This window comes from Motacilla alba, chromosome 4A (assembly GCF_015832195.1).
Source record: "Motacilla alba alba isolate MOTALB_02 chromosome 4A, Motacilla_alba_V1.0_pri, whole genome shotgun sequence".
NCBI lineage: Eukaryota > Metazoa > Chordata > Aves > Passeriformes > Motacillidae > Motacilla > Motacilla alba.
The window spans coordinates 2,638,215-2,666,206 of NC_052045.1; the positions used below are offsets into that span (position 1 = coordinate 2,638,215).

Genomic DNA, 27,992 nt, shown 5'->3' on the forward strand with positions numbered 1-27,992 from the left:
ATAAAGTCTGTTTTGAATGTCTGTACCAGGAAACATCCTGCACAAGGATATCTTGTCCACTCTCCAGTTACCATTTCTTCTTCCGAGTCAAACCCCAACAGAGCTCCCCAGTGAAATCCTTCTGATGGAGCACTATTTACAATTTCAATTCACAGCTCAGGAGTTTCTTTTTCGGGTGAATCAGGACATCCCTAATCCAGTCCCAGATCCTTTCTGGGTTCTGTTCTTGGTTTTCTTCTAATTTATGGCTTCCATCTGATGTGAGAATTCTCCACTATTTAACACCAACACACAGAGGTTCCTATACAGCACAAGCTCTGAGTTCTCTGCAGTGTTTCATTATATTCATTTTGCTAAAAGGGCAATTGTTCTTAGACTCTGAATTGTTGAAGGATAATTAAAGAAAATTGTTTCAACTTAATAAAATCTTTTTTGCTGGCCACCTAAGAATACTCAGTTTTGTGAAGTGATATAGTTCCTTTCAATAATGGATAACAAGGTTAATAGTTCCTAATATGTGGAACAAGTGGTCAATAATTCACAATTGTAATTACTCTGAATTTTTTCTTTTTCAAAAAGCTTGCCATGTCCTTGTTAAGGGAATGTAGCTAAGAGAGACTGAAGACTACTACGCCCCATCTTTTGTTCTAGATATAGACAGAATAACACACATGATTTCCAAATGGGGAGTTTCTATGTCCTCTGAAAAATGAAAATCTAGGATTGTGTTTGTCTGACTGTAGGGATCCCAAACAGTCAATAGGTTCTACTACGAATAGGTCGGTTAACTTTCCATATTGATTTTTGTTCTAGTGAATTTTGGGATGACACTCAACAGATTGTGCTACAAGTGAATGTTGTTCTACATTCATCTACAAAATTGCAGATAAACAGAGCAACTGGTCAGTAAAAGTTTGTGTTGTGTGAAACAACTTCTTCAGGAAGGCAACACAGGAGTTCTCTTCAAAAACAGGCCAAGAATTATCATATCCCAACTCTGTCCTAATTCACTGAACCTAAATCTTGATTTCACATTTTTCCAGTACATATAACAGGCACTGTCTTGGGTGAGTCCTTGCTCCTTCTGTTTGCCTGAACAAATTTCACTTAAATTGAAGATTTCCCACAAAATTTTCATTGGTTCCCACCTGCCCTTTGTCAGGATGACTGCTGAGGGTGACCAGCACACTTCAGCAGCACATTAATCACGCGTCTTAATTCTTCAGAGATCTATACAGTACAACTTCTGAAATGGAGGAATTCCCTTCCACTGCTTCACAGTAATCTCCCTCTCCTGAGAAGTGTTCAGTTCATCATTCCTGAGCTGGCAATTCCTGCCCTCTCCAATCAGCAAAGTAACTGATCCATAACACCTCACTTGGATCAAACCACTGTCCTACCAACCAGGCTGGTCTTGCTTCAACTCAGATGCACCCAGCCCTGGCTTAACCAGGTGAGAGAACCCCCAGTGAACAGATGTGAGCAGCAGCGGATCAGCAAAGAGAAGCCTTGATTTTAATGGCTCTAAACACAGGCCTTTGTCACTCCTAAATATTTAAACATTTTTTTCTTCTGTAGACATCTGTAGACAACTGGTGAAATAAACGTGTGTACACACACGTCTCTCTGATTACTCAAACCCAAAGTGACTTCTGCTTCAAATTTGAGAATTAAACTACACTTTAATTTGACATAATGCTCAGTTTAGCTTAATGCAACACTTCATTATACAGCCACACAGAATTACCTGATTTGATATAATGTCATAGAAGGTATAATTCTCAGTGTAGCCCATACCACTTTGGCATGTGGCTGAAAAGATGGATCTCTAACCTGTACAGAACACTGAAAAATTAAGCAATTTGAAAATAAATCAATATGGCATTAGATAAAAGAGTGGCAGTAATGGAGTTATCTGTAACTCCAGCCGTTTCAATGCCACATGCATTCTCAGTTAAACTCCCTGGTTCATCCTGGCTGCCTTCTTAATGATAACCTGGAATGAAAACCAGATAAATGGAGGTTTGGAGAGCTCTGTGCATTGACCCTGCTGTGCTTCCCCAGGAGTCTTCAGCAGAGAGCAGAGCTTGCCTGGGCAGTTTAAAAAGCCCCTCTTTGGCATGTGCAGAAGCTGGAATTTCTGAAAAAAACAGGAATGACCTCATATTCTCCCAGTGGCACTCAGCAGCTTCAGCTCCTGGGCAAGTGCGGTTGCCTCTGATTCCCCTGTAAAACAGGAGCACTCCTCCACCACGATAATCAACTTCCAGTGCTTTGAGTCAGTAGAAGTAGGTAATAGAGGGAGCTAAAAGCAGATAATGACCCTCGATCATCATAAGGGTCATTAACTCCAGCAATTTACTAAAATACTTCACTTTTTGGTTGTTGTTCAGCACTTGAGATCATGCAAAGATCCTTGGTTGCATATAAAGCTCCAAATGAATCCCATCCTAGAGAGCAATAGCAACCTTTTGCCACTGAACAGAAAAATAAAATGTGTCAAAGAGCAGTGAGGGAGCAATGATTCCAGAATTTTAAACTATGGAAATTCACAGGTAAAATTAACACAGCGAGAAAAGATGGGAGAAAGAAGCAGCAGAATATCCCACTGATTTCAAGGCACAGGAAGAAGCACACACACAACAAAATAATCTAGAGAAGGGCACTCCAGGGAAAAGACCTATCCCCACAAGTATCCAATAATGAAAGAAAACTGGACATAATGAAAATGAACCTCCATTAATATGATTTCCCAAAAGGTCTTATCTTTTTTGTATTAAATTTCAACTCAAACATCAAAGTGGGTGAGAACCCAACTGATTGGTTTGCTGCTAAAGGACTGCAGATTTGCTTCTGATAGAGGAAAATTGTGTGGGACTGAATTGCATTTTTAAAGGTTAGCAGGACACCTTATGCTCTGATATTGTTTGTTCTCATTTCATAGGGCTTTTCCTCCCGAGGTTTCATCTCCTTGTAGTTTTCTTCAAGTGCAAAGCTGTGAATAAATAAAATGCAATACCATGTACAGTATTGCAGAGAGGTCTTCATAGAAAATCATTTCACTTCTTCATTATGCTTTTATCTTGCTCTTTTTTCCTACAGTAACAGCATGCTATTTCTCTAAACTAGAAGAAAGCAAATTAGATGGAGCATCAGATAATAGCTGTAACTTTGGTTTTCCATTAAAATAGTTTCAAGATGTAGCCTTGAAGAAATCAGCCAAATAACAAATAATAATAGAAATTCTTCCTTTTTTTTTTATGGTTTACCAACCTGCAGCCATCAAATGTAATTTTTTTGGGTCAAATTATCTTAATAGAAAGTGGATTAAAATATGGGTTGTGTTGAGGTAGGATTTTCTCTACTCCTCCAGTTTTGCATGGCAGTATCAGGACTATCCAGAAAGGTTCAAGTTTGAAATCTCTCCAGTCTGAAATTTTTATCACAGAGTAAGAGCAGTTTTGTCTCACCACCCTAAAACAAACCCTGACAAGACAGGAACTGTCCTTATGCTGAAAATGGAGTTCAAGTGTCTAGGTAGGCTTTGACATAGTTCTGGACATCACAATTAATGTCTTAATTAATATCACAGGGGATAGTGGTTGATGAAATTTGGGATGTCTGTCTCTAGCAACAGTAAAGACCAACAGACTTTTGGGAAAAAAAAAAAAAAAAAGCCCAAACTGTGTTACAGTGGAGTTTAATTTCAGTTTTCCCACAAGATAAGGCTCTCTTCACCCCTCACTGTGCTTCTTCCAAAGGAAGAATACATTAAAAACTGCCCAATACATGACAAAACTCCTGGACTTCAGCAAAAGTTATGCAAAGAAACAAGTTTCTTTGGCTTCAAATATTTCAGTGACATTTCAGGAGATTCTAGATTTAATTTGGATGAAATCCTCCCCCTCAAAGTGCCCACTTCCCATCTTCCCATCACCCTACTTCCAACTTCTGCTCCTACACTCCTGCATAAAGATGCAGCTGTGCTGCTAAGTCTTCCAAAAGTTTCAGGGAAGGGGAAATTGGCAACTGACTGCAATATTTTCCATTTATAACCCATCTCAGAATTGTCATCCTGACAAATTATCATTCTTAGTCTACTTTTTTCCCAAAAGCAGCCCTGGTGGCCTAATCCAAGAGGATCAGGAAGTCTTTAAAGCATTAACTCAATTTAGGCTTTGTGATAGCAGCTATATGGTAAAATATCCAGTGTTTTCTGAGAGCAGCTCTCTGAGCTCTGCTTGTCCCAAAGCTCAGGATGACTCTGACTCTGCCTCCTGGCCCATGACATGAATTGTATCATTTTGAATGAATTATCATGAATTTTTATGGGGAGGCTGTGCTGCCACAGGGACCGCCCAGGTGTCCCTGCCAGACCCCACTGTCACTGCCACGAGTGCCAGCACAGCACACAGAGGGGGGCATTTCCTCCAAAGGTCTGGAAGAGGTTTTGCAGCAACCTTTGTGAGCCAGAGAGGAGTTTGAGAAGAGGATCCACGCTCACCCTTGAGAGGATTTCCTACCAAGGTCGTTGACACAGAAACCAAGAAAGAAAGGAGAAATAAGAGAAACCTGCAGCTGCCTGTTGCAATGAGCACTTTTGTCTCTTGTGACCAATGAACAAAGTGTAAACTTATGAGCTTTGTAAGAACGTATAAAAGCATGCATGCTACAATAAATACAGCTTGAAGCCTTCTGGAGATGGAGTGTGGTGCTTTGTATTGTCTGTCTCAACTACGACGAAAGGTTGGATGCATCACAGGAAACAAAACCCTGTGTGTTGGCACCAGTGAACTTTGCAAGAAAAAGCAAGTGCTGACACCATCCACTGCCTGAGGACATTTCTCACTTTCTCCTGATTCATGGTTTTCATTCTGCTGGAATGAAAGGATCCAGTGCAGTTTGTCTGAGGCATGTGCCTCCTCACTGAACCTCTCCACAGCCCCTTTGCTCGTTGTGTTTGTACTGGTTGTAACTGGTATGCCAAATAAACAAGAGGAATGGAAGCACTTGGGTCTTTGTCAGCTGATGGCGAAGAGTAAAGCAGGTAAATCAAACTGGTAAAAACGCAGATACAAAAAGGATTTTATGAGGAGAAATTAATGGTAAGAAATATGATCATTTTAACACAGCATATCAATTGCATATCAATTAATTCTAGAGAAATAAGGGGAAATGTATCAGAGGATTTAATCTTTCTCTACACAGTAAAATGTACTGATATTTCAAACAACTTTGAACAACATACATGGAACAAGCACCCTAACAGTAGAGTCAACGGAGGTGAAAAAATCTGAGTACAATACTTTCACTTACTTTGAAAACTCCTCTCTATGTTATCCATCTTCTAATTGCCTCAACTTTCTAACCGAGAGCAATCTGCCTACAGGACTGAAGGTCACGGCTTCAAAATGTTCTCAGCTTTGTGAGCCCTGGTTTTTAAAATTATTTTTGTATTAGATTTCAGAAACCATCTTACTCAGCCTCAGCTATCTAAAAGCCAAGTGTTCACATCGTTACCTCCCACAGTACCTAGAGGAAAGAGAGTTAGAGTGACTCACTGCAGCTTGTGTGAGCTTGAGGCAGCTACAGCAGTGATTCTCTCTGTGTGGTTTCTGCCTTCACCTCCTACAGAAGAAATGAATTCCAACCTAAGCCTTTCATTAAAAAATATATATATATATATATTTCTGTTACCTTTACAGTCATTCAAAACGGAAACTATTATCACTTGGAAGAAATCACACTGAATGTCTGTCTTCCACATCCAGAATTCCATCATCCCAAGTGAACGGTAGGGCTGCAGGTGCTCTGCTTATCCTCTCTCTGCCCTGCTCTGACAGGAGATATCCAGGCCTGACACACCTTCCCTCCTCCCCTCTGTCAGCATTTCTGCTCTAAATGTGCAAAACAAAACAGAAGGAAATTGTAACAAGTAAAAAAAAAAAAAACCATCACCTCAGCACTTCTCACACTTCTACTGAAATATTCACAAGATGCTGCTGTGTGAGAGGATCTGGTCTGACCATTGTTCTGGTGAGATCTCAGCAATACCTGGACATAAACCCCATGGGCTACAGCCAATGCGCTTCTGCCTCTCATTGAGAAAAACCCAATCATCCTCAACCACTCACCCAACAACAAGATGACAAAATTCAGTTTTCTTTTATTTTCTTTGTTGTTTACATGGTAAGGAAGGGGTTTTCCATTCCCACCTGTTTTGCATATCCTCTCAAAATATTATGGGCATATGTCCCACGGCTTCACCTTTCCTTCTCACTCTCCTGTTACAGCTGCTGCTGAGCTGACCCCAAGAGGTTTTGAAGTTGTCATTTGTCTCTGTAATTCAAGTTCTTGGCTGATCCAGCTGTAAAGATTTAAGCTGGATCAACCAGCCTCTCCCTTTCAAAAACAAAATTGCTATTAAGCCTTTCTGACCTTTTATCTTTTCCTTCCAATCTCAGGCCACAGGATGGCTAAAGGAAAAACAATTACAGAGAAGAAAATCCATACAAAGCTTACAGCCACACACAAGTCCTGGAACACAAACAGTGTAAGCCAATCTTCCACAGCCCCTGTGGAAGATTATGATACACTCACTTGAGAATTCCCATCACTGAACACTTTTTTTGATCAGAAATGAAACATCCTGTTCCAGCTCCTCATTCTCCTTCCTGAATAACACCCTAAACAGAAAGCAATTAACAGCAGACTAATAACCTTATCCTACCTAAAAAAAAACCCAAAAAAACAAACAAAAACCCCCAGTAACTGACCCATCATATAAAATTAGCACATGCCAACTTTTGCTTCATTGTACCAAATCTGATTTTGTCTCTCATGGAACCCAGTACTTCTCAGATGTATAAATTAAAAGTGACTGGTCAGACAGTTTCTTTTCCAGAAATAATTTAAAAACAAACAACAAACAAAATTAGTTCCACTGAAATGAGTTCAAATGCTACAGAATTCATTTGGAATGACAGCTTATACAGATTTGCCCATAAGGTTGTGACATCCACTGGTAAATTATAATTTATTAATAGAGCATTCTGTATTTGAATATGAAATAAATGAGTCTAATTTTTAATTTATTTTTTTTTTCTTTTAGATCAGATGAGAAGCAACTGAACTCAAGGTTCATATTTTAGCACAGAGTGTTCTAAACTAAATACCTCCATTAAATACAGATCTACATTCATGACTTGCAGTCTTTAAACCTGTCTGGTGTAAAATAAAGATTAAGTGGCATTTTTCATCAGGACTTGATCTTGATAAAAAGTCCTTTTTGCAGATATATTTGATATTCATTTTGTTTCTGTAACAGCCTCAGCATCTCCAGCGTTATCAAACCTCAGCAGAATCTTTTCATCTTAATAATACAAAAGTAGACTTTGTGTTGCCAGCCCTGTTCTCCTCAGATTATCAACATAAAAGCTGTGATTGACATGGGGAGAGGCAAACCAGTTCTGATTAAATCTGAGCTTTTCTTTGGGCTGGTTCCACAAGGAGAGAAGGTTCTCTGTCAGCAACGCCACCTCAGGCTTTGTGGGGCCATTCTCTTCTTTGCAGACCCTTGGACTGTTATTTTCAGGAGCAGGGGCAGGGTGTGCCCAGGTGAGTTCTGTTTGATGAATTCCTGCAGTTGATCAAGCAGACAGCTTGTGTCTCTCACTCATTTCCAAAGGACACAACAAGGAACGAGTTAATCAGCCCCACAAAAGAAATTTGGTGTATTTGATATTACCCAACCAAACACGTGAGATTTCATCAAATCAGCAGCTCATTTCTGCTCTTTTTAATTTTATTCCCATGTGATGTCCACTCTAATCATATATTTTTTTTGAGATGGAAATGATAGAATTTTTTTCTCCTTTTTTTTTCTTTTTTTTTCTTTTTTTTTTCTTTTTTTTTTTGTTAAAGAAAAGGTTAATACATTTGGGACCTCAGTCATTTAACCCTGAGTTTTAGCATTTTCATTTTCTTTTCAGCATTTCAGATACAGGGAAATAATTTATGAATGCAGCTTTACACTGCATTTAAATAGAAAATGAAACAAAATGTATCCTGTGAGTATTATCAGGAATTTTACTTTTGTAGTTCTGAGGGGGGAAAAAATAATATTATTTCATCAGAAATTTTCAACAGTAATTTTGGAGTTTCAATAAAATAAATAAAGAAAAATAGCACATTAAAAAGAATGCTAATTTCATTAAGTAACAGGAAATGTCTGAAAAACATTGAGTTACAAACAGCCATTCTACTGCAGAGGCATAAAAATGATCTACAGTCACAAAAAAAAGAAAATGCATCAATGTGAATTATATCCTGCAAATAATCATTAAAATATTTGGTTTCCTCTGCTTTAAGTTTTTCCTGTTTAAATATAAATTAAATGCATCTAATATAATTTTAAATTTTCATGCTCTTGTCCCCTTTTAAAGCACAGATATGCTCATTCCTAAAGGGACTGTAGATGACACAGGGAATAGCTTTACACAGAACACAGTAACTTACTTTGAAGTATTCTCCTCTTTGCCATGGAGAAAGAACAAACCCTTGGAACTGCTGATGTGTAAAAATGGATTGTGCATGAAGATTCTGTTTGTGGGACATGGACAGATTTCACTCAAGCAGTGAATGCCCTCAGAAAATAAAACTCCAAAGGGGCTTTGTTTTTTTCATGACAAAATTTCAGATTCTCTCATCTATCTCAGGAAAAATTATGTTCTTCACGAGTAAGATTAGTGCAGTTCATTGTGTGAAATTCCACAGTTATCATATCCTCATGTGAATTTAATAAAGCTCAGCCTTAGCAGCTCTTGAACAGCAGCCAAGCATTTGATTTGTTCTATTTCATTTTATTCATTTAAATGCATCTTGCTCCCATCTGGAATAATAAAAACAAACAGTTCAAGGAGTTATTGTGTTAAAAAGGGGCAATGAAATAATGGAATATCCCCTTCCAACCCCCCTCTCCCAACTCTGGCTGTTTGATATCCATTTCAGAACTCATGTTGCCATCTCCTAATTCCTCCAAGGCAGCCTGTAAGAGGATTGTCAGGACAGATGTTGGAGCCCTCACACAGCTGAGCACAGGCTGTCTTAGCCCTGCTCAGTGCTTCAAAGCCAAACTACTGTAACTAATAAATCATGCTTGGGAGCTGAAAGCTGATAATTGTATATCTTGTGTACAGGAAGCATCAAAAGCCTTTTTTGCCTCCAATTACGTTTTCCTGGTTTAATTGCTCCTGACAGAATTATTCCTGTCTGCTTTTAATATGCAACCTTCGAGATAAGTTTCTGAAGAGGTTTGATGTGCTCATTGCGAGTAAAACGATCTGGATCGTGTGAACTTCTCAGGGCTTTCATTGCAGCTAGAGGAAATTCAAATAAAAACTCACAACATATCTATACAATAAAGATGAATACAAAAGTTGATGAGCCATACAAGTGAGCAGCAAACAGTGCACTGGGGGTTCACCCCAAAAATGCACACAAATAGATATATTTAAACTATTTACACACAAATATATTTAAACTATTTATTATTTGTAAGTAATTTTAATTCATTGGATATTTATACCTGTGGGTAGTGGATTCATAAAGACAATTAGGATTCTGATTTCTGCTCAAACACCTCTACATTCTTGAGGATCCAGCTGAGGACTCTATATCCTATTCTAGTATTTTCTTGAGGAAACTATTAGAAGTCAACTGAACAAGACCCAGAGAAAACTGATCTGAAAGAAGCTGGTTTTGAGTCCCATGATTGGAGTAGGTGACTTTCATAGATCCCTTGGAACCTGAATGATTCTATCATTCTATGATCTTTATGAATTCTGATGTAAGAAATAGATATATATTGTGTGACCCACCAACATATCCTAAATGGTTCTAATAGATTGTCCAAGATTTATACACTTGGCACTAATTATTTTGGTTATTACCACAGTGTTGTTGTCAAATGTCAAACTGACACAACACCAAGTGCAAGATCTTACAAATGTCTGGATTCTTACACAACCTCCCCCTCACAGTTTCAATATATTAATATAAAAATAAGAAAACATAGCAGTAAGAAAAAACATCCATTAAAGACAAGAAAACAAGAATCTCACAGTGTTAGACCATCCACATATTATTTTGCAGCATGGAAGAACAAAGACAGTATTTGATGGACAGGAAATGAAGTAATTTGAGTTAAAATTTGGCCAAAGTGATAATGCACAGAGCTGGTCTTACAATAAACCTGATGAGGAAAAGGAATGAATCAGGGAAGATCATTTAACAGGGACTGATTTACAACTTTGGCCATATGAGTTTTTTAAAATGTATTCATCAAATCCTCCAGCCTCTTGTTTGCAAAATCAGTAGGTTTGATGATTCCCCCATGTGTAAGCAAACACCAATCTGTTTATCCGTGTTTTTTTAAATTAGTCACAATGTCATTTTGCTAGATTCAAAATCTACTTCAGGCTGTTGAAAAATCCATTCAGCCTCATGCTTCTAAACAGCAGGAAATGTCTTTGAATAGTGGCTTATAAAAAAACCCCAAAAGTTTTAGGAAATTATCTTTTTGTTTGTATCTATGCGTATAAGCTTCTACAATGTATAAAATAAGAGTTAAAAAGGTAAGCATTCAGTGTGTCTAATGAGAGACTTCTGAAAAATATTAGAGATCTGTATTTGGGTAGAGTCACTTACTGCTATCTGAAGGAGAAGAAAACCAAGATTTGCTTGCAGGATATTTGGTAAATCCCTTGATCCCACTCAGGTGTAGAAAATATTGCAGATCAGGGTGACTCAGCACGGACTGTGAGCAGAGACTACAGCAGTGCTGATCACTGCTGCTAACAACAACAGCAATAATAACAACAACAATGTCTCCCACACCTTTCCAAGTGGCAGCAGCTCTTAGCCAGAGCTCTCGCTGAGCTCCGAGTTCAACACGAGTTGGGAGGAGCACTCCTTGTACAAATTGCAGTTGTTTGGGCTTCTAACTTTGAAATCAATAGCAATCAAAATCCCAGCAGGCTGGAGAAGTTGTTGCTTCCCTTCTGCTAGGCTTGAGACCATAAGCCAATGTTTTCCTCCCCTCTTGAAGTTTTGTTTACAAATAGACTTATTTAAACAGAAAAGCCCTTTTCCACCTTCAGTTTGATTCCTTGGTGTGTTGGCTACAGATAGTTTCATGTTCAACACATCCAAAACCAGAGATTTTGGAAAAAAAAAGACAGAAGCTAGAAAATACTTAGGCTTTCATAGTGTATAATTTAAAATATCTGTACCTATATGCTTAGGTAGTTATAATCACTGGGTACTAGCAAGCAAAAGCACTTGCTTTTAAATTTATTTTAGTATATTTCAAGAAACAAAATGCAACAAAGCTAGAAGGAAGTTTATTGTTATACAAAAACTGTAATTTTACATCAGGAAAGTTTAAAAATAATTTTTTTTTAAAAATTCAATCTTTTTGTAGCATCTTTAGGAATTGAAGTAGTTTTTTTCTAGTTAAATAGCAAAGAAAACTGTACCATATATTTTTTCCAAGTCTCAGTTACTTTTCTTCTTCACTTCCAGCTCCAAACACATTCTTTCTCAAAGGGAGGGAAACAATTTTTAGCAATCTACAAAAACCAGTCAATAATACCATAAAGTCACCTTACCTTTCAATCCCAATAAATCCCTGATCTGAACCACTTTTCAGCCCAGATGTGAACACACATCCACACATTCAGATATATTCAGCGTTGGCAGCAGAATTCTACAGCTTTTATCCATAATGAGTCAACACCAATGCAATTAATGAAATATGTGACTTGCATGTGACTTAAAACTGCGTCTGCAAAGATCTCTGATGTGGCACTTAGGATTTTGATTCAGTTTCTCACCACAAGAATAATTACAGACTGAGAAGACCTTCCTTTCCCCTCATCCCTTCCCATCCTAACTCCCCCCAAATCCTGCACGTTGTCACGACCTTGGCTGGGCAGACACTGGCCAAGTCTGGTTGCCAGAAAATCCCAAAATTTTAAGTAGTTTCCAATTACTCAAATGCTCTAAACATTCAAAGGGAAGGACTTCCCAAGTTCCAGTCACCTGTCTGAAGTTCATTTGCTTGCCTGAAACACACATGCCCAAGGGTCTGGAAAAAAACAGGATTTGTCCAATGTTGGTTTCTTCCTCATACAAGAGAGGGAGGGAAAAACCAGCAGCACATGGATGGCTTAGATCCAGACCTAGGAAAAGTATTTTTGTGGGGGAAAACCTATTATTGGAGACTTTCATCTCACAGCCCAGGAGAAAACAGAGAACAGGAGCAGAGGGCATCTCATCCATCCAACAGCCATGGGAGTTCCCTCAGGAAAGGATGAAAACAATGCTGAGGACAACAGACCAAAATTCAACTCGTAATTCTTAGCTGGAATTCAGCAATGAGAAATCAAACCTCATACCTCTGATATCATCATTCAGCTTTTATTGGAAATAAGTGATTTCAGCTTGACTGAACACCTTCCTTGGAAATGAGAACACAACTGAACAAAACCTATTTAAAAGATTGCAAAAAGTCAATAATGCCCCTGAAAAATTCTTGATATCACGCTTAAAATCCATCTCCACGCATATAAATAACTGAATCTGATTTACATGTGTCTGTTTATGAAATAGGCAGAAGCTCGCAATTTGAAGAAAATACAAATGTGTCATTTTGCTACATTTTCAGTGGTAACATTTAAGAATATGAGTCTTTTTAGTATGAAAAAAATGTATTTTAGAATACTGAGAGACAGTACAGGAATGAGTAAAATAACCTAGTGAAAGAATCGCAGCACTAAAACTCAAAACTGCACTTTTCATATTTGTATCCTAACCTCCAAATCACTGAGAGTCATTTTCTCTCATATTGAGAACCCAGTGCATTCTCAGAAGGGAAGACAAATCTTCCCAAAAATCAAATCTTGTGGCAGATTGAAATCCTTGGAGCCTGGCTATCTTTCCCAGCAAGAGATATTGGGATGGGCATATCTCTGCAGTTGCAATATTTACTGCCCAGAACCTTTGCTAATTCAATGTGTGATAAATGTGTATAGACACCCTCGGGCTCCCTACACACACAGGAAACAAAATACAGACACACAAATAAACACCCCCACCACGTGCATGGAAACATCACTGGGAAAAATGTGACTCTTGGAATTCCTGCTTAGATTTCTTTGGAAACGTTGTAGGCAAAAGAAATGTGCTGCTCAAGAGTTTTACCATTCCAGGTAAGAGTTTCCATCAGAAATGTCCAAAACTCACAGAAGGGTAGACTGTCTTAGTAGTGTGTACACTAAATGACAGAAAGTTGTGGTTCCACCAGAAAAATTGAATGCAAGATATTTCAAAAAAATGAATGAATTTAAAGTTACTTAAATTAATTGTTAATAAAAAATCGTTTGTTTCTAAACTTACAGAATGTTATTGAAATCAGGAATTCTGTCACACTTCATGGTGTGAGTTGCTGCCTCATGCTGAACTGCCACGTTATCTGTGTACCCATCCCAAAATCCCTTCTAAATTGGCATAAGAATAATAAAGAATAATAAATAAATATGCCTATTCAAAGAGGCACATTCCTTCATATTTCTTCTTGTAAAGCTTCCATGTGGTTAAGTTATTTAATAATCGTAGCTTCAAGGAAAAATATCAGTCTCTGTAGAGGCTTGGGGGTGGGCATGCATTGAGCAGACAGACCAGAGCAGTGCTTCTCCAGAAGGTACACAATATAATCTATGTAACAAATATAATTGTCCAACCAAATTTATTTTAGAAATAGATAAATAAGACATAAAAGGAACAGTGCTCAGTAATTCAATATGAAAGCAAAAATATATATTCAAATCATTTGTTAAAAAGATTTTACAAATAATACGTAAGACCAGGATACACCATAAATATATGCTTTATGGTAAAATGGGAAATCACCAGAAAAGTGTAACAAAAAAAACCCTGCAGCATTACAGTTTATGTTAAAAATATAATTCTATTTACAGCACAAACCAGTTTTGTTCCTGACAGCCCCCTACTGCCCTTCAGAGCTGAACTCAGCAGGATTTCAATCCCCCAAAGTTCCTGCAGTGCCTCGCTTGCTCTCAGGGGTGTTTGAGGTCAGGTGGGAGGGAGCTTTGGTAGACACACAAATCCAAGAAAATTCCACAATAATTGGTAACACAGCACTGGCTGCAACCAGCTCACCTGAGAGCCAGCCCTAGCTGCTGTGCTGGAGGGCTGCAAGCAGCCATGGGATCACTTCCACCCAAAAGTGGCAATAAATAAAGAAGTTTTCTCTTTGTTCAGCCCCACATTGCACTGGAACCGACCCAAAGCTCTTTTCCCTACAGACACAGCCTGGGTCTCTGGAGATGGGGCAGTGAGCACCAGAGGAAAGGGGAATTCCTTGAGAAGTTTATACTGGGGAGACTGTGATAATGGCAGGCTGAAGTATGATAAATATATTGATATTCCAAAGAAAATGTAATGAGTTGTCAAGTTCAAAAGTAACATTTGGTCAACTCAGTGATTTTTGCTCGTAATTCACTCTGACTCCTAAGCAGTCAGGAAAAAAAATATTTCTCTAGGTGAAATCATTTGAGAAACAGAGTTGGTTTTGAAACACATATATCTAGCTTTGACTCAGGATACTAATATTATTTAAAACAAAAATAATAGAATTTTTTGACTGGCCCTCATCACAGAAAAGTGTAGAAATTATTATCCAGCACACACACATATTTGGTCAATAACCATTAGGCTTCCATGCACCCATTCAACCATCAGGAGGAAATGAGCTCTGAACAAGCTTCATACCAGTCTATGAAAAAACAACTTTTTAAAAATTGATATTTAGATGTAAGAAAACAAAAATTGAAACAGACAAAACACATGAAACTGAGCCACTTCAGAGGTTTCTGACTTTCCCTCAGGGCATTTGGAAAGTTCTCATATTTGGCTGGGCTGACTCATGAGAGAACCAGAGGAGGGAGATTACTGATTGGGACCAGTAATTAAACCATGTGATGTGCCTTTTCTTTCATTTATGTAACTTTTGGACATTTTTACATCATCCTAGATGTTTTTAGAATTGTTAATTGGTAACTAGAATGATAGGACCAGTGTAATAATAGGAAAGAGTTAGAGCTTCACCTAAGTTAAAAGCAAAGGAACTTGAAATGAAGTATATTCTTCTCTGAAAGCACATAACTGGCTCATCTGGTACAAGAAAGGTACTTATCAAAGGTTCTCCTCACAGTCAGTGTAAGAAAAGTAGGCACTTCTAGAGGGTATGCAGTCCTAAAATCAAAATAACCTGCTACAGCCTATCTATGCCTTGTCAGAGGAAAAAGTGAGGGCAACTACATGTTCACTTGAGATTACTAAGTTTCATTGTTAAAAAAAAAATCCCAAAATTTTGAATGTAAGCATTGAAATTATTTGGTGCTTCGCTTAACCAACCATTAAGTTTATATATAGGGATTTATATATATAGTTTATATATAGGGATTTTCTCAAAAGGGAAATCCAACCTAATTCTTGTAAGGAGAGAAATCCAAAGACTCGAAGTAAAATCAGAAACTCAAAGCCTGTGCAATCATTCTGTCTGCCTGGCAAAGCACTCGGAATGGGGCCCAAGGGCTGTGACTCAACCATCACTGAATTTTCCCATCACCCACCTAGGAAACACCTCCACAAACAACTGCAGGAGCAGAGTGTGGGGCCCCAAACGGCCCCTCTGGGAGAAACCCCAGACTGAATGTTAACCTGGCTGAGCTGTGGCACTGAGTCAATAAATGTCACTGCACGTCTGACCACTGGGAGTGCTGGGGGATTTTAGATTGAAGCATAAATGCTGCAAGGCTGCTAAAAATAGGAAGAGCAAAACTGTCTGACAGGTACATGAAGTTCTTCCCGAGGAAATGATCCCATCGTGGGAAATGAAAAGCTCTCTGTAACAGTCCTAGCTATAATTATGCAATACAATATGCTGAATTACAATACGTACTTCGTTATTAATAGAATTTATTTTACAGATCAAATAGCCAAATACACATTGGTTGTTGGTTTTTTTTTTTAAAGAGCCAGATAGCAAATGTGGAGCAAACTATAGGCAACAGTCATGGTAGACATTCTGCAGTCCAAGAACTGAGGCAACGTGATTATTAAGTACAAGCCTATAAATATCTTTACATCAAACATACAGTCATGTGTAAGAATTCCATGTTGTAGTCTAATTCATGAATCATTAATAATTCTTTTTTGTTTAAAAGAAATTTCTATATACTGTATACATCCCAGTTAAAAGCAGTGTCTGTATTTCATTTTATTCTAGCAAACTAATATTACATGTCTTCATATAAGTGCAGAAAACAGGGTTCTTTATACTCCTTTGCTTCCTAAGAGATTTTGCATTGCATATGAAATTCTAATATTATAGATGATACATATTAAGCATTACTCCCTAAAATGTGAGGCAATATACAATAACTTGCAACCAACCTTCAAACAAAGCTATGATACTCAAGTTTTATTTTGTAAATGAGCCGTGCTAAATAACAAATGATAATATAAAAAACTTTAGTTAAAAAAAAAAGAAGAAACACCAAACAAAAAGCCAACCAACCAAAAAAAAAAAAAACCCAAAAAACTTTATAGAAGAATAATTGGGGAAGAAAAAGAAACAACAGTAGGCCATTTACCCCCATGTGCTGGCTAACAGTGAATAAATTATGTCTACTATTTCTTATTTTATTACACTGAAAACCAAGCCACTGGATTTATGACTTTTTCTTTTTAAATAAAAACACTTCAAAAGGTTAAATGTTTGGCACCTGTTTAAATGGACATTATCTAGACTTCAGCAAGCAAAATGAAAATGAAATTTTATTTTTAAAAGTTATGTGAGTGCTTTCCAGTTATTATAAAGGTGACCATTTATTACAAAATGTTGTGGATAAGAAAGCAGGAAGTACTAGTTTTTCACTACTACTATGGTGCCTAAAAAATGAGAAAGCAGTGACTTGATCATTTCTATTAATGATCCATAGCAGCAATATCATCATTAAAATATTATGGATACATATAAATAACACTTAACTCTTCACATGTATAATGGTGCTATAAGTGACAACAACTCAGTTGTTTTTTTTCTTTTAAACGCAGGGAGTATAAAGAACTTTACATTCTCTTTTTAACATGTGAATAAAATTTATTGCTCCCTTTTAATATATTCATAGAAACAAAATTCCTAATTGGTTCAACTAAAATAAATAAGGAAAAAAAAATCTGGGACAAGAAGATGATTACAAGCAAAATAAATTTACCATAATCACCAACTGTGAAGAAGGATGGGTCACATTACTTTGTTTTCTTAGCAAAACTACGTTATAGAACACTATAGCACAACGTACTAAAATTTCTTTGTCTTTTCCTTTTAAAAAAATCCTTGCCCTTGATACCTTTCAGTAGGGCAGCTTGAACAGTTCATGGTCACTTCCAAACCCCTCTGGAGATGAGACGATAAATTTCTTCGGCAACCAGAGCCAGGACAAAGGGCTTTCTCGTGCTATTTCCTTGTTCCCATGTTTGCTGGCTTAACATCATTGAGTACACGTACGACTTCAGTACATAACATCAGCTGGGATGGCCTTCAGAGCTGGCAAACAGAGAAACAGCATGAGAAAAGCCCTTTCCTGCAGCATTTGCACCATAAATTGTCACGTTCGCTTCCAAATTTCTACCGAACCTCAAGCACTGCGCGGTCTGAGGTGTCCTAAGCAAGCAACCACTCCTGGTGTGCCTGTGCCCTACACACAGAGCACAAGTGCTGCAGCAGAAGGAGACACAGGAATAGCTTCCAGGGGTATTATTCTAAGTTTCTTACTCCTTTTTTTGCTTTATCCACTCAAACCCAAAGTGCTGTTGCAAGATTAGAGCTGTCAGAAGGGTGCTGCACCACCTAGAACTGGTTCTACAGGGGGCTCGTGGGCTTCATGCAAAAGCATTGCTCCTAAAAGCATAAAAATATTTTTTATTTGAAGAATTATTTTGCATCTTTAATCTACATTTATCATCAACAGGTTTAATCCTAAAGATTCACAGAAATTGAGCCATTCTGATCAATTGTTTGACAGAAAAGAAAGCACTGTCAATAGCACAGTCCCCAAGACACCAGCCACTCACTGGTCAGGAAATTGCTATCAACTGCAGATTATTGAGTGCAATACCTTCTGGGAGAAAACAGGAAAATAAACAAGTGTGAAAATTAAACCAGAGTTAAGTCAGACTTCACTGTTAGCAATGGTTTATAGTTAAGTAAGACATTTGAAATAGCACAGTTAGGTCACAAGGAGAAAAGAGTAAACTTTTCAGTTATGAAACTGAAAAAAAAATGATGTGAAATGCACTTAATGTTTGAAAAATTACATTGTTTCTACCCTGAGGCAGGTGGCTGTTGGAGAGGGAGTTGCGTGTCATTCTGGCTCGCACAAAAATCACTCAGTTATTACTGCTGGAACCTCATTTACCAACTTCAGCATAAAGTCAGTCAATGAGCTCTTACTGGGAAAAAAAAAGAAAAAAAAGTGCCTTTGTTTGCTCTGAATTAGTTTTTAGTTTTTTTTTTTTTTTGTCATATTCAAAATCTTTCATTATTTCCTCACACAAAACACAAATTTCTTTTTCACTCCTTTTCATGCTCTGTTTTTGCCTTCTACTATGAGGCAAAGGGGGCACTTTCCAGTTACCTTCCTCCATGCTTTTCTAGGGAAAAGTATTAAAAGAAAAAACTGAAGATTTTTCTACCAGTCTTGCAGAGAGGAAAAGCATTTTCTTGACCAGCTTTACTTCAGTAGTGATGCACATTTAAATAATTGCTTGTTAACTTCTGACTTGCACATTTTGACTCATATTTCAATTAGAAATCTCCAAATTCAAATTTCTTTTTTTTTTTTTTTGGTGATATGTATGTACATGGCAGCAGATCAGAACCACAAGCAAAATTACCAGTCAGAAAAGTAAGGTAGAATAACAATACTTAGAATCATAGTAATCCATTTTGAAATGTTTTTTTAGGAAGGGCTTATACCAACAGTTATTTAGTTAAAATTTAGGAGAAAATGTTCTTTGAGTGTAATTTACTCTGTTATTTGTCAATACAGAACACCATTGCTATGTCTGCTTTACACCTCAGAGCATCAGCCCTGCCTACTGATGATTACAGGACTCTAAATTAAACTCACTGTTATTACACAAAACAAATAATCCTGCAGCTAAGGATTGATGGAACAGGTGAGTTTCAGAGCTGTTCTTTTCAGGAACACTGCAATATTCCTTCCATTGCATCCTGAGCTCGCTGTTCTCATGGTGTAATGACATTACACCACATTTTAAATCAGAAACCCAAATACCCCATAACTGTAAGCAGGTCGAAGCAGGCAGTGATGGAATCACAGAATTGAGGCAGCGGGGGCCCAAAATGCAATATATTTGAAATGAGGGCTACTTCCCATTCAGGTTTCTGTAAGAGCGTAATGTCTGTCTCCATCAGCTCCTACCAAACCAGCAGAGATCACTGTGTCATCTGAAATCTCTATTCATGAGTGTGGGGAAGTTCACAGATGAGAGAATTTCGCCAGCTGAAACTCCACTAATGAAGATTTGCATCAGCAAACATGACAAATCCATCTCCATGCCTATTCCCTCCCTCAGCAGCTTTCCCCAACATGGTGCAGTGTCCAGGCAGGGCAGCTGAGCTCTCTGACAGACCAGGGAGACCAGGGGTGCAGGGAGAACCTCCCCAAAAAAGCAGAAAATCCCAGAAGCAGAGCGCATTGCACCTTCCAGCTCCTCCACTGGCAGAGGTGCTGCCTCAAAGTTCCTCAAGTCAGAAAAATCTTGCTCTGGAGTTAAAGATGACAACCCAAAAGACCACAGGACCTGAGGAGTGAATTTGCCAAGGTTACCCCGGTCTTGTTGTATGCATTCTACTGTTTCCAAGCAAAAGGCACCTCTGAAATAGCATTCAGTGAAAGAAAGGGACAAGAAGAAGGAGGATGCACGGCAGGTTCTGATGAATCTTTGCAGCTTTAGCTTCTTTGAGTCAAGCTGCCACAGATAACGCTGTGCTCTATAATTATGCATGTTTTGACTAGACAGGCTGATACCTAGGCAGGCATTTGAAATGTCTGAATGTTGTTTTAAAGTGCATGAGCAAAGATTTCAGATTTTGAAATTGTGTTACATGAAAATGAGACTGAAGCAAACTCCTCTCCCTTCTTCTCATCATTGCCATGCAAATGCAAAGAGAATTAGAAGATTTGTGTCAGTGTGGAACACTTCACACAGTTTGCTCCCACTGAGGTGAGTGTCAAAAATAACTGAGCTTTTACAAAGCTTGCAGACAAATAAACTTTAAAGATGCTCTATGTTTCTGCACCAAAGAAAACTTCTCTGAGGCCCACGACTGCCAGAACAATGGAAATCTGATGACGTGGAAAGTCAATTTGATTTTTAACAAACTGATTTTTAACACTCCAGATATACTAGTTTGAAAAACCTTATTATGAATAAGTCCCTTCACAATTTATCTCTTGGTAAAACTTCTTTAAAAGAATTATCTCTACTACATCCCCCCCAAAAAAAACATGCTACTCTGAGGGTCTGTTGTCACTGGTAGTGTTTAACTCCTCCTGGTAACTTCAGAGTAATATCAGTGCCTCTGCCCCTCGCCCTCGCATACAAATAAAGCAAAATTTGTCCTCTCTCTTAGGGGACATTACAGGAATAACAAACTTCCCCTCTTCAGTTTCCTGCAGTTTAAGATTCAGTGTCCTCAGCTGCTTCAGGAGTCTCCAATTGCTTCCCTATAAAAATTTCAGCTGTGGCACTGCTGTATTTATTTGCTCACGTGACCACTAAAGAGATATTTTGGGGGTTTTTAGTAGAAAAACCTTTCCCTCTTTGCTTGCACGCTTTTTTGAGTACAACTGCCATAATGACTTTCTGTCATTTTATAGATCACTTAGACAAATTTAGCAGTAAAGCAAAGGCATAATTTCCTTTCTTTAAAGACTTGAATCGATACCATTCAGACAGACACAGAATTTAGAGCTTCCAAAGAAAACATATATTTTTAGCTGTAACACAATATTATTTCAAATATCTGAGTGGAAAGTCTTGCATGGACAAACCTAACAATAGCTGAGATGTGCAGCCTGTAATAATATCAGTCCCCATTACAATCTGAAGAGACACTTCACAGAGAACAGAAGCTTCTTTAGACTCCTTCAGAACTTTTGGATCGTAAAATACCTGCACTATGGTAAAAATGATAAATGATGATATTTCCCCCTCACATCAGGAGTCTTATTTTCACTTTTCAAACTAGCACATCTCCCTGTTTAACTGAACTGACTTGTCCTACAATTTTCTGCATATTCAGAGAGTGCCTGACGCAAAATCATCCAGAACCACAAGGATCCTGTTGGTGTCTGAGGCTGAAGGGTGGCGGGACAAGAGCTGGAGACACTGTGCCCCCAGGATTATTGCTATTTATATTTGCTTCTCTTTTTTTTGCTGGCTAACAGAGACAACTCTCAAGTAGCCCACCCTGAGACACCTTCCAGAGCCCCACAGGAGATAAAACTACCCAGACTACAAATGCAGAGCCAGGGTAGGAGTGAGACTGACTTTTCAAAGATCTGTTGAGTTTTCAGAAATTCTTTACTTGTTTTTACTTACCAAAAAAATACAATTTTCATTTAGTCATAGTCAAACACAACACAAAGGATTTCCTCTAATGGCCCAACTTATGTAAATAATGCATTAATGAAATCACATAAATTTAATTTTTTTTAAAATGTGAATTCATGTGTTTAAGGGTGACTGCCTTTTACAAATTAGTGTAAAGGGCCATTGTGGTGATTAGTTACCCTTCCTCCAAACAAGGTGCTCACTTTTCTGCAGAAAAATATCCCTGAAAGAAGGATAGCTGCAATTTTAACTTAATCAGTACAAACTGTAACAATAATTTCTTTTTTTATCTATTCACCATATCACCCTGACAATGTTAGGTGCAGCTCTATGAAGATAAGCTGGTATCAGCTAGAGAACATTAAAAAAAACCCCACAGTTCTATTCTGCTTTTCCAGCTAGGAACCCCCTGCCACAGACCTTTAAGGCACAGATAAAAGGAAATGCTCTTTCCCCCAACCAACTTGTGCAGAAGAGAATTGCTTCCCATGCCACTTTCTAGGTTTTTAGTGCCACAGAAGGGACTTTGAGAGTCACGAGCTTGCTTTCTTTGTTAGCAGCATTACTGCAGGACAAAGTGTGTTTCAGCAGACAAAGGCAGAACCTTTTTGACTCACAGGAACTGTACCAGAACTCCATTGAAAAAATCACTCAGATCAGACCTACAGAAATGCTGGAAACAGCACTGCCCTCTGCTCAGAGTTATGGGAGTTCAAACAGATGAACAAACTGGCAAGAGGCTTTTCTGAGATGCAATTTAACTTAACGCACCTAAATAAATTTCTTCAAATTGTTATCCACACTGAAATAGATTACCATACAAATTTGTGTTGGTAAAGGGAACAAAATAGAATAAAATAAACAACATGTCCTGAAATTTTCAAAGATATGATGACTGCTCTGAATGAGAAGCTATTTTTCATGCATGTTGTTATCACTACAGTTGTAATAAAACAAAGTTCCCAGAAAAAAATTCAGCTGGAGGAAGAAATTTACCAGACTAAAGTCATGCTGAGGATTTGTTCCCAAGCAATATATTAAGTTAAGCATGTTATCAAGTTAAAATATATTATCAATAATCAAATAAACACTCCTGAAGTGTTACTTTAATGATTAATTCCTTAGCCAACTAAAGCTTAACTAGAAAAATTACCCCCGCTGAAAACTTTGTGATAATTAGGAAGAGAAGCAAACAGATAAACAGAAAAGTTTTATTAAACTGTTCAAAATATGGATAAATATTAGATTCTATTTCCAGTGACTTAAAGCTTTTCTGTAGGGTCTTGAGGAATAAAGGGTACTTGAATACTCAATTTATTTTTAACTTTAAGCTGAGGATTCTTTAGACATTTCCTTTGTTGTACTGCAGTTCTAGGAAGCTAATACCTGGTTTATCAGGCAGAGCAGCAAATAAGTGAGCTCAATTATGCTGATGCTTCTAATTTTTCCCTAACTTTGCCTGTCAGCTGTGTCATTCCACCAGATTTAAGGCTCCTTCCAGTCTGAAAATGCCTGAAACTCTCGGAGGAAAATCCTCGCCTGCTCCTGAGAGACCTTGAAGCAAAGCTATGCCCAAATGACGGCTGCAATTCCAGACTCCATTAATATTAAGAACCACTTATGAGCTCCTCTAAAGCTTTATTGCTTTCCACCTAGAATGTTTGGACCCTTGAGCACACCAGGCTGGAGAGGACAGTCCCACTCTGAGCCCTCCGAGCTGCTCGAGGTCCCGCGGTGAGGTGGGAAGTGCCATGCTGCCATCTGCAGTCAGGACACCACCACAGGGATCTCTGCCTGCTCCATCTCCTCACAGACAATGCTCTTTTCCCTTCTCACTTCCTCCCTTACCACTCAGGAAGCTGGAATTGCTTGTTTTACAGCGCCTCGATCGAATACGGGCTCTCAAAGCTTTACTCCTGGCAGGAGAACTTGTCCTGCAGCACTTCAAACTGGAGTTACGGGATTGGCAAAGTAAGGAGGGAAGGAGGGAGAAAGCACCTTAAAATTCCATTACCTGTCTGGTGTGTATGGGGCCTGGGGTCTTGAAGCCTCCTTGACAGCTGCATTCAGAAACACTGTAAGGGTCCGAGCTGCTGGATGAGCACTTGGAAAGTGAGTCACAGCCCACCACAAAGGTGTTATCCAGAGGCAATTCCTGAATGACATGGTGCTTCTTGGGGGGTACAGGAGTCTCAGGTTTAATTTGAAAGGTAGGCTGCGGAGAAGCAGACTTGTAGTGCTTTGCTAAGTCTGGGCTATCAGGTTTAAATGTGGTTGGTGTGGTGGCCCAGTTATATTTTCCCATAGTCTGTTCTTCTAGCTCTACGGGAATGTCTAAAGTGCCATTTATGTGCTCGTGGCCAGGATCATCAGGCTTAGATTCTTCAATAGTCACAAAGTTGAGGAGGAGACTCTTTGGAGAGCGCTTCTTCTTCTTCTTCTTCTTCTTGATCTGCCTATTCTCTTGGTTGGGGGAAACCCATTCACCACTCTGCTTATTTTTTTGGACAACCTTGTGCCTGGGCGTCTGGCGGCACCGGACTAAAGCGGTAACAAAAATTACCAGAATAACTGTCATGGTGCCTGCAATAATGGCAATGATGATCTTGACATAATCATTGGTCTGTGGGGTTATCTCACCATCCCCAATGTTCTGGCCAACTGGAGTTTCCATGTTCCTACGCACCAGCTCTTGCACGTAGGAGCTGTTGGTGACTGTCTCGTTCACAAACAAGTGCACAAGAGCTATGGTGTAAAGAGACTCCGGCTGTCCCAGGTCGTTCACCTTGATCACCAGTCTGTGCAAGCCGTGATCTGACGTGATTACCTTCTCTTTCAAAGTGATATTGCCTGTTAACTGGTCAATGGTAAACAAGCCCCTGGAGTTCCCACCTATGATGCTATAGCGGAGCTCTGCGTTCATTCCCGTGTCATTATCAACTGCAAAGACTTTAGTGACTACAGACCCCGGGCTGGCTGACGTTGGGACCAACTCATAGGAATAATTAGAGGAGGGGATTACAAAAACAGGCCTGTTATCATTTACATCAACAACATTGATGGTCACTTTGGCAGTTGAGGAACGCTGCAGTCTTCCTCCATCCACTGCTTTCACCTGGAAAGTGTATGACCCCTGCTGCTCCCTATCAAAGGTAATATTAGGCCTTATTACACCAGTCAGCGGATCTATAATGAAATTATCTCTACCATTTAAGATAGAGAGTGTGACTGCAGCGTTGTCTCCCGCGTCAGCGTCCGTAACTGTGATAAGCCCCACCGTGCCATACATGGGCAGGTTTTCTGGCACGTAGAAATTATATTCATTATGTGTGAAAGCAGGGCTGTTATCGTTCTGGTCCAGCACTGACACCGTCACGGTGGCGTTGGTCTGCAAAGGTGGCATCCCGTTATCCTTAGCCAGCACAGTGAAAGAGTACCTGTCTTGCTTTTCTCTGTCCAGCTTTCTCACTGCTGTCAGGATGCCTGTGCGGCGGTCCAGGTTGAAAATTGGGGGTGCATCGGGACCCAGGATGTAGCTGATCTCGGCATTCCGCCCGCTGTCAGCATCTGTCGCGCTGATCTTGGTCAGCTGAGTACCAGGAGCGTTGTTTTCAGGGATGGAAAGGCCTATGATAGGCTGTGTGAAAACCGGGGCGTTGTCGTTTTCATCCTTAATTTTGATCAGGAGCATTGCAGACTGGTTTAAGGGAGGCTTCCCTGAATCTGAAGCCACTATTTTGATGGCATATTCCCGTGTAGCTTCATAGTCTAGAAACGTGGCTGTCTCCAGGAGAAACTGATTATCAAACACTGGTTTTAGCCTGAAAGGAACATCGTGATCTGTAAAACAGGTAACTTTCCCATTCTGATCAGCGTCCTTGTCCATCACTGTTATCAAAGCAATTTTTGTATTAAGGGGAGCCTTCTCAGACAAAAGCACTGTCCCATTCACGGGGTTGATGATGTACCTGGTGTCTATTGATGGGACATTGTCATTAATATCTGTGACATTAACAGTCACCGTGGCTCTTGACGGGGTGGAGCTGCCATCGCTTGCCAGAACAGTCAACTTGTGCACAGGGGACTCCTCCCTGTCCAGCGGCTCCCTGATGGTGATGAGGCCAGTGGTGTTATCGATGGCAAAGAGCCTTTTGGCCAGGCTGGAGATCTGGTTGCTGAAGTAGAAGTGGATTTGTGCATTGGAGCCCAGGTCTGCGTCGGTGGCGTGGAGCTGGGACACAGAGGTGCCCACGGGGGCGTTTTCGGGCACGCTGACCTCGATGTCGTTCTCCTTGAAGACCGGGCGGTTGTCGTTGACATCGGTCACCGTCACCTGCAGGATGGCAGTGCTGGACCTCGGGGGGCTCCCACCATCCTCAACTTTGATTTTCATCACATAGGTGTCCTTCTGCTCCCTGTCCAGGATCTGCTGGACAATCAGTTGAGGCCACTTATCTCCTTCAGGTGTCTCAGTTATGTCAAGACCAAACACATTTTGACCCTGCAAGACACAGAAAGAACACACTTTAGCTTGACAGTGTATTTAGAAAGAAAAATATCACACTATTTTTCTGAAATTGTCATGGAGTATAAATTTATGCATATACTCTATACAGGAATATAGATATTCTTACATTTATGTTCATTTTTCCATATTTAGTTTTGCTTTAAGCTCCAGAGCCTTGAGAAAGCTTCAAAGCAAACATGGCAATAAACAGATTCTTTAGAAAAAGGGGAAATGTGACAGTGATGGTGGTTTTTTTTCACCCAGATTCTCTATTTCTAAAGAAAAGTTATTAAATTCCTGGACTGATGTAATTCAGTTCCTCTGTTGTATGAGTGAGTGTGGAAATGAGGAATGAAGCCAAAGTTCAGTCACTGGAGGACCTATTCCAATATTCAATTTCAAGGAAACCAACATAGATAAAGGGATTGTTTCTCTGTTTGTGGAGCAACTCTGGACATGATCTGAAACCATTAGCATAAAAAACCAAACCAAACCAAACCAAAAAAAAAAAAAAAACAACAACAAACCAACCAAAAAAAACCCCCATCAAACCAATACCATCATTGATAAAGTGCTTGCTACATAATTTAGATGTCAGATGATACAGACAAAACTAAGTCCTAACAGTTCATCAGAAATATGTTTTAAAACTCATTAAAACTATCCCTGCATTCATCACTATATGTTTTATATTTGTAGTGAAATTACAATCCCAGTGGAAAAAAAAAAAAAAAAAAGAAGGCCTATTTTCATTTCAAAAATATCACAGAACTGCAAGATCAATTTGAAAATGATCAATATTTTTCATGGGGTTTGTTGAACATCCCTGGAACTGCACCAAAATGCTACATATATTGCACAAACACAGCTTTTTTAAAAAAAAAAAAAACAGTAGTGCTGACAAATCTGCTAAAATAAATATTGGAATCTAGAACTGAATTCCCTCTCTTCTGCTGTCTCTTCAGACAAGCAGCAATGAAGAACAGTGTAATTATCCTCTTTTCTCATATCTCACCACGCAGAGGAATGATGTAAAGGCAGTTTTCCAGCCACATCTTCCATAAGGGCAGGGCTAGAACGCAGATGGCTAATGCTGAATGCACGGGATGACCAGAAAAAAAGAAGGCATAAATAAAATTGTGGACTAACAAGAAGTTGCTTTTTATGTGTAATATTTGTAATAATGAGCAACTGTTCTTCCTCTGTTTATTCTTCTCCTCTTTCACCCTCACTCAGGTAACTGCTGTAGCATCATTGATGGTTTGTGCTGGAAGGGACCTTAAAGATGCTCTCATTTCCACTGGACCAGGTCCAGTCGAGCTCTGAACTGGTTTGGGACACTCCAGAACAAATCAAAAGAAAACATTCCCAGTGCTCAAGGTTCCTTATTTCTCATTAGTTGGAAAAGATTTGTGTTCCCTGTATCTTGTTACCCACTACTAAGTGAATGCATTTGTAGCTTCTACACACTTCTGAGCGAGGCTGAACTCTCACTGATTTGTTTCTCAAAGCCAGATTTTGACCTTAGATAAGCCATCTTTTATTTCATGGGAAAGAACTGTTCATCCACACATGCAAAAAATCACTGTGCCACTTGCACAGCATTTGTGGCAACATTAGGTTGCAACTGGGAACAGTATAAAGTAAACTGGAACACATTTTGAAGCAATAAAACAAATACAGATTTGGCTTC

At 39.0% G+C, this 27,992-nt stretch overlaps 1 protein-coding gene across 4 annotated transcripts in view; it reads right to left on the reverse strand.

Annotated features, from left to right (window-relative positions):
- PCDH11X (protocadherin 11 X-linked) overlaps positions 1–27,992 on the reverse strand; it is a 426,317-nt gene that overhangs the window by 332,257 nt on the left and 66,068 nt on the right. For 3 of the 4 annotated variants that reach the window (XM_038122874.1, XM_038122872.1, XM_038122873.1), the window contains one exon: positions 23,807–26,293. In XM_038122874.1, coding sequence (XP_037978802.1) covers positions 23,807–26,293 — 2,487 coding nt within the window. Of the gene's footprint in view, positions 1–13,790; positions 17,696–23,806; positions 26,294–27,992 lie in introns of those variants that run through there. The other variant, XM_038122875.1, reaches the window with a different exon arrangement.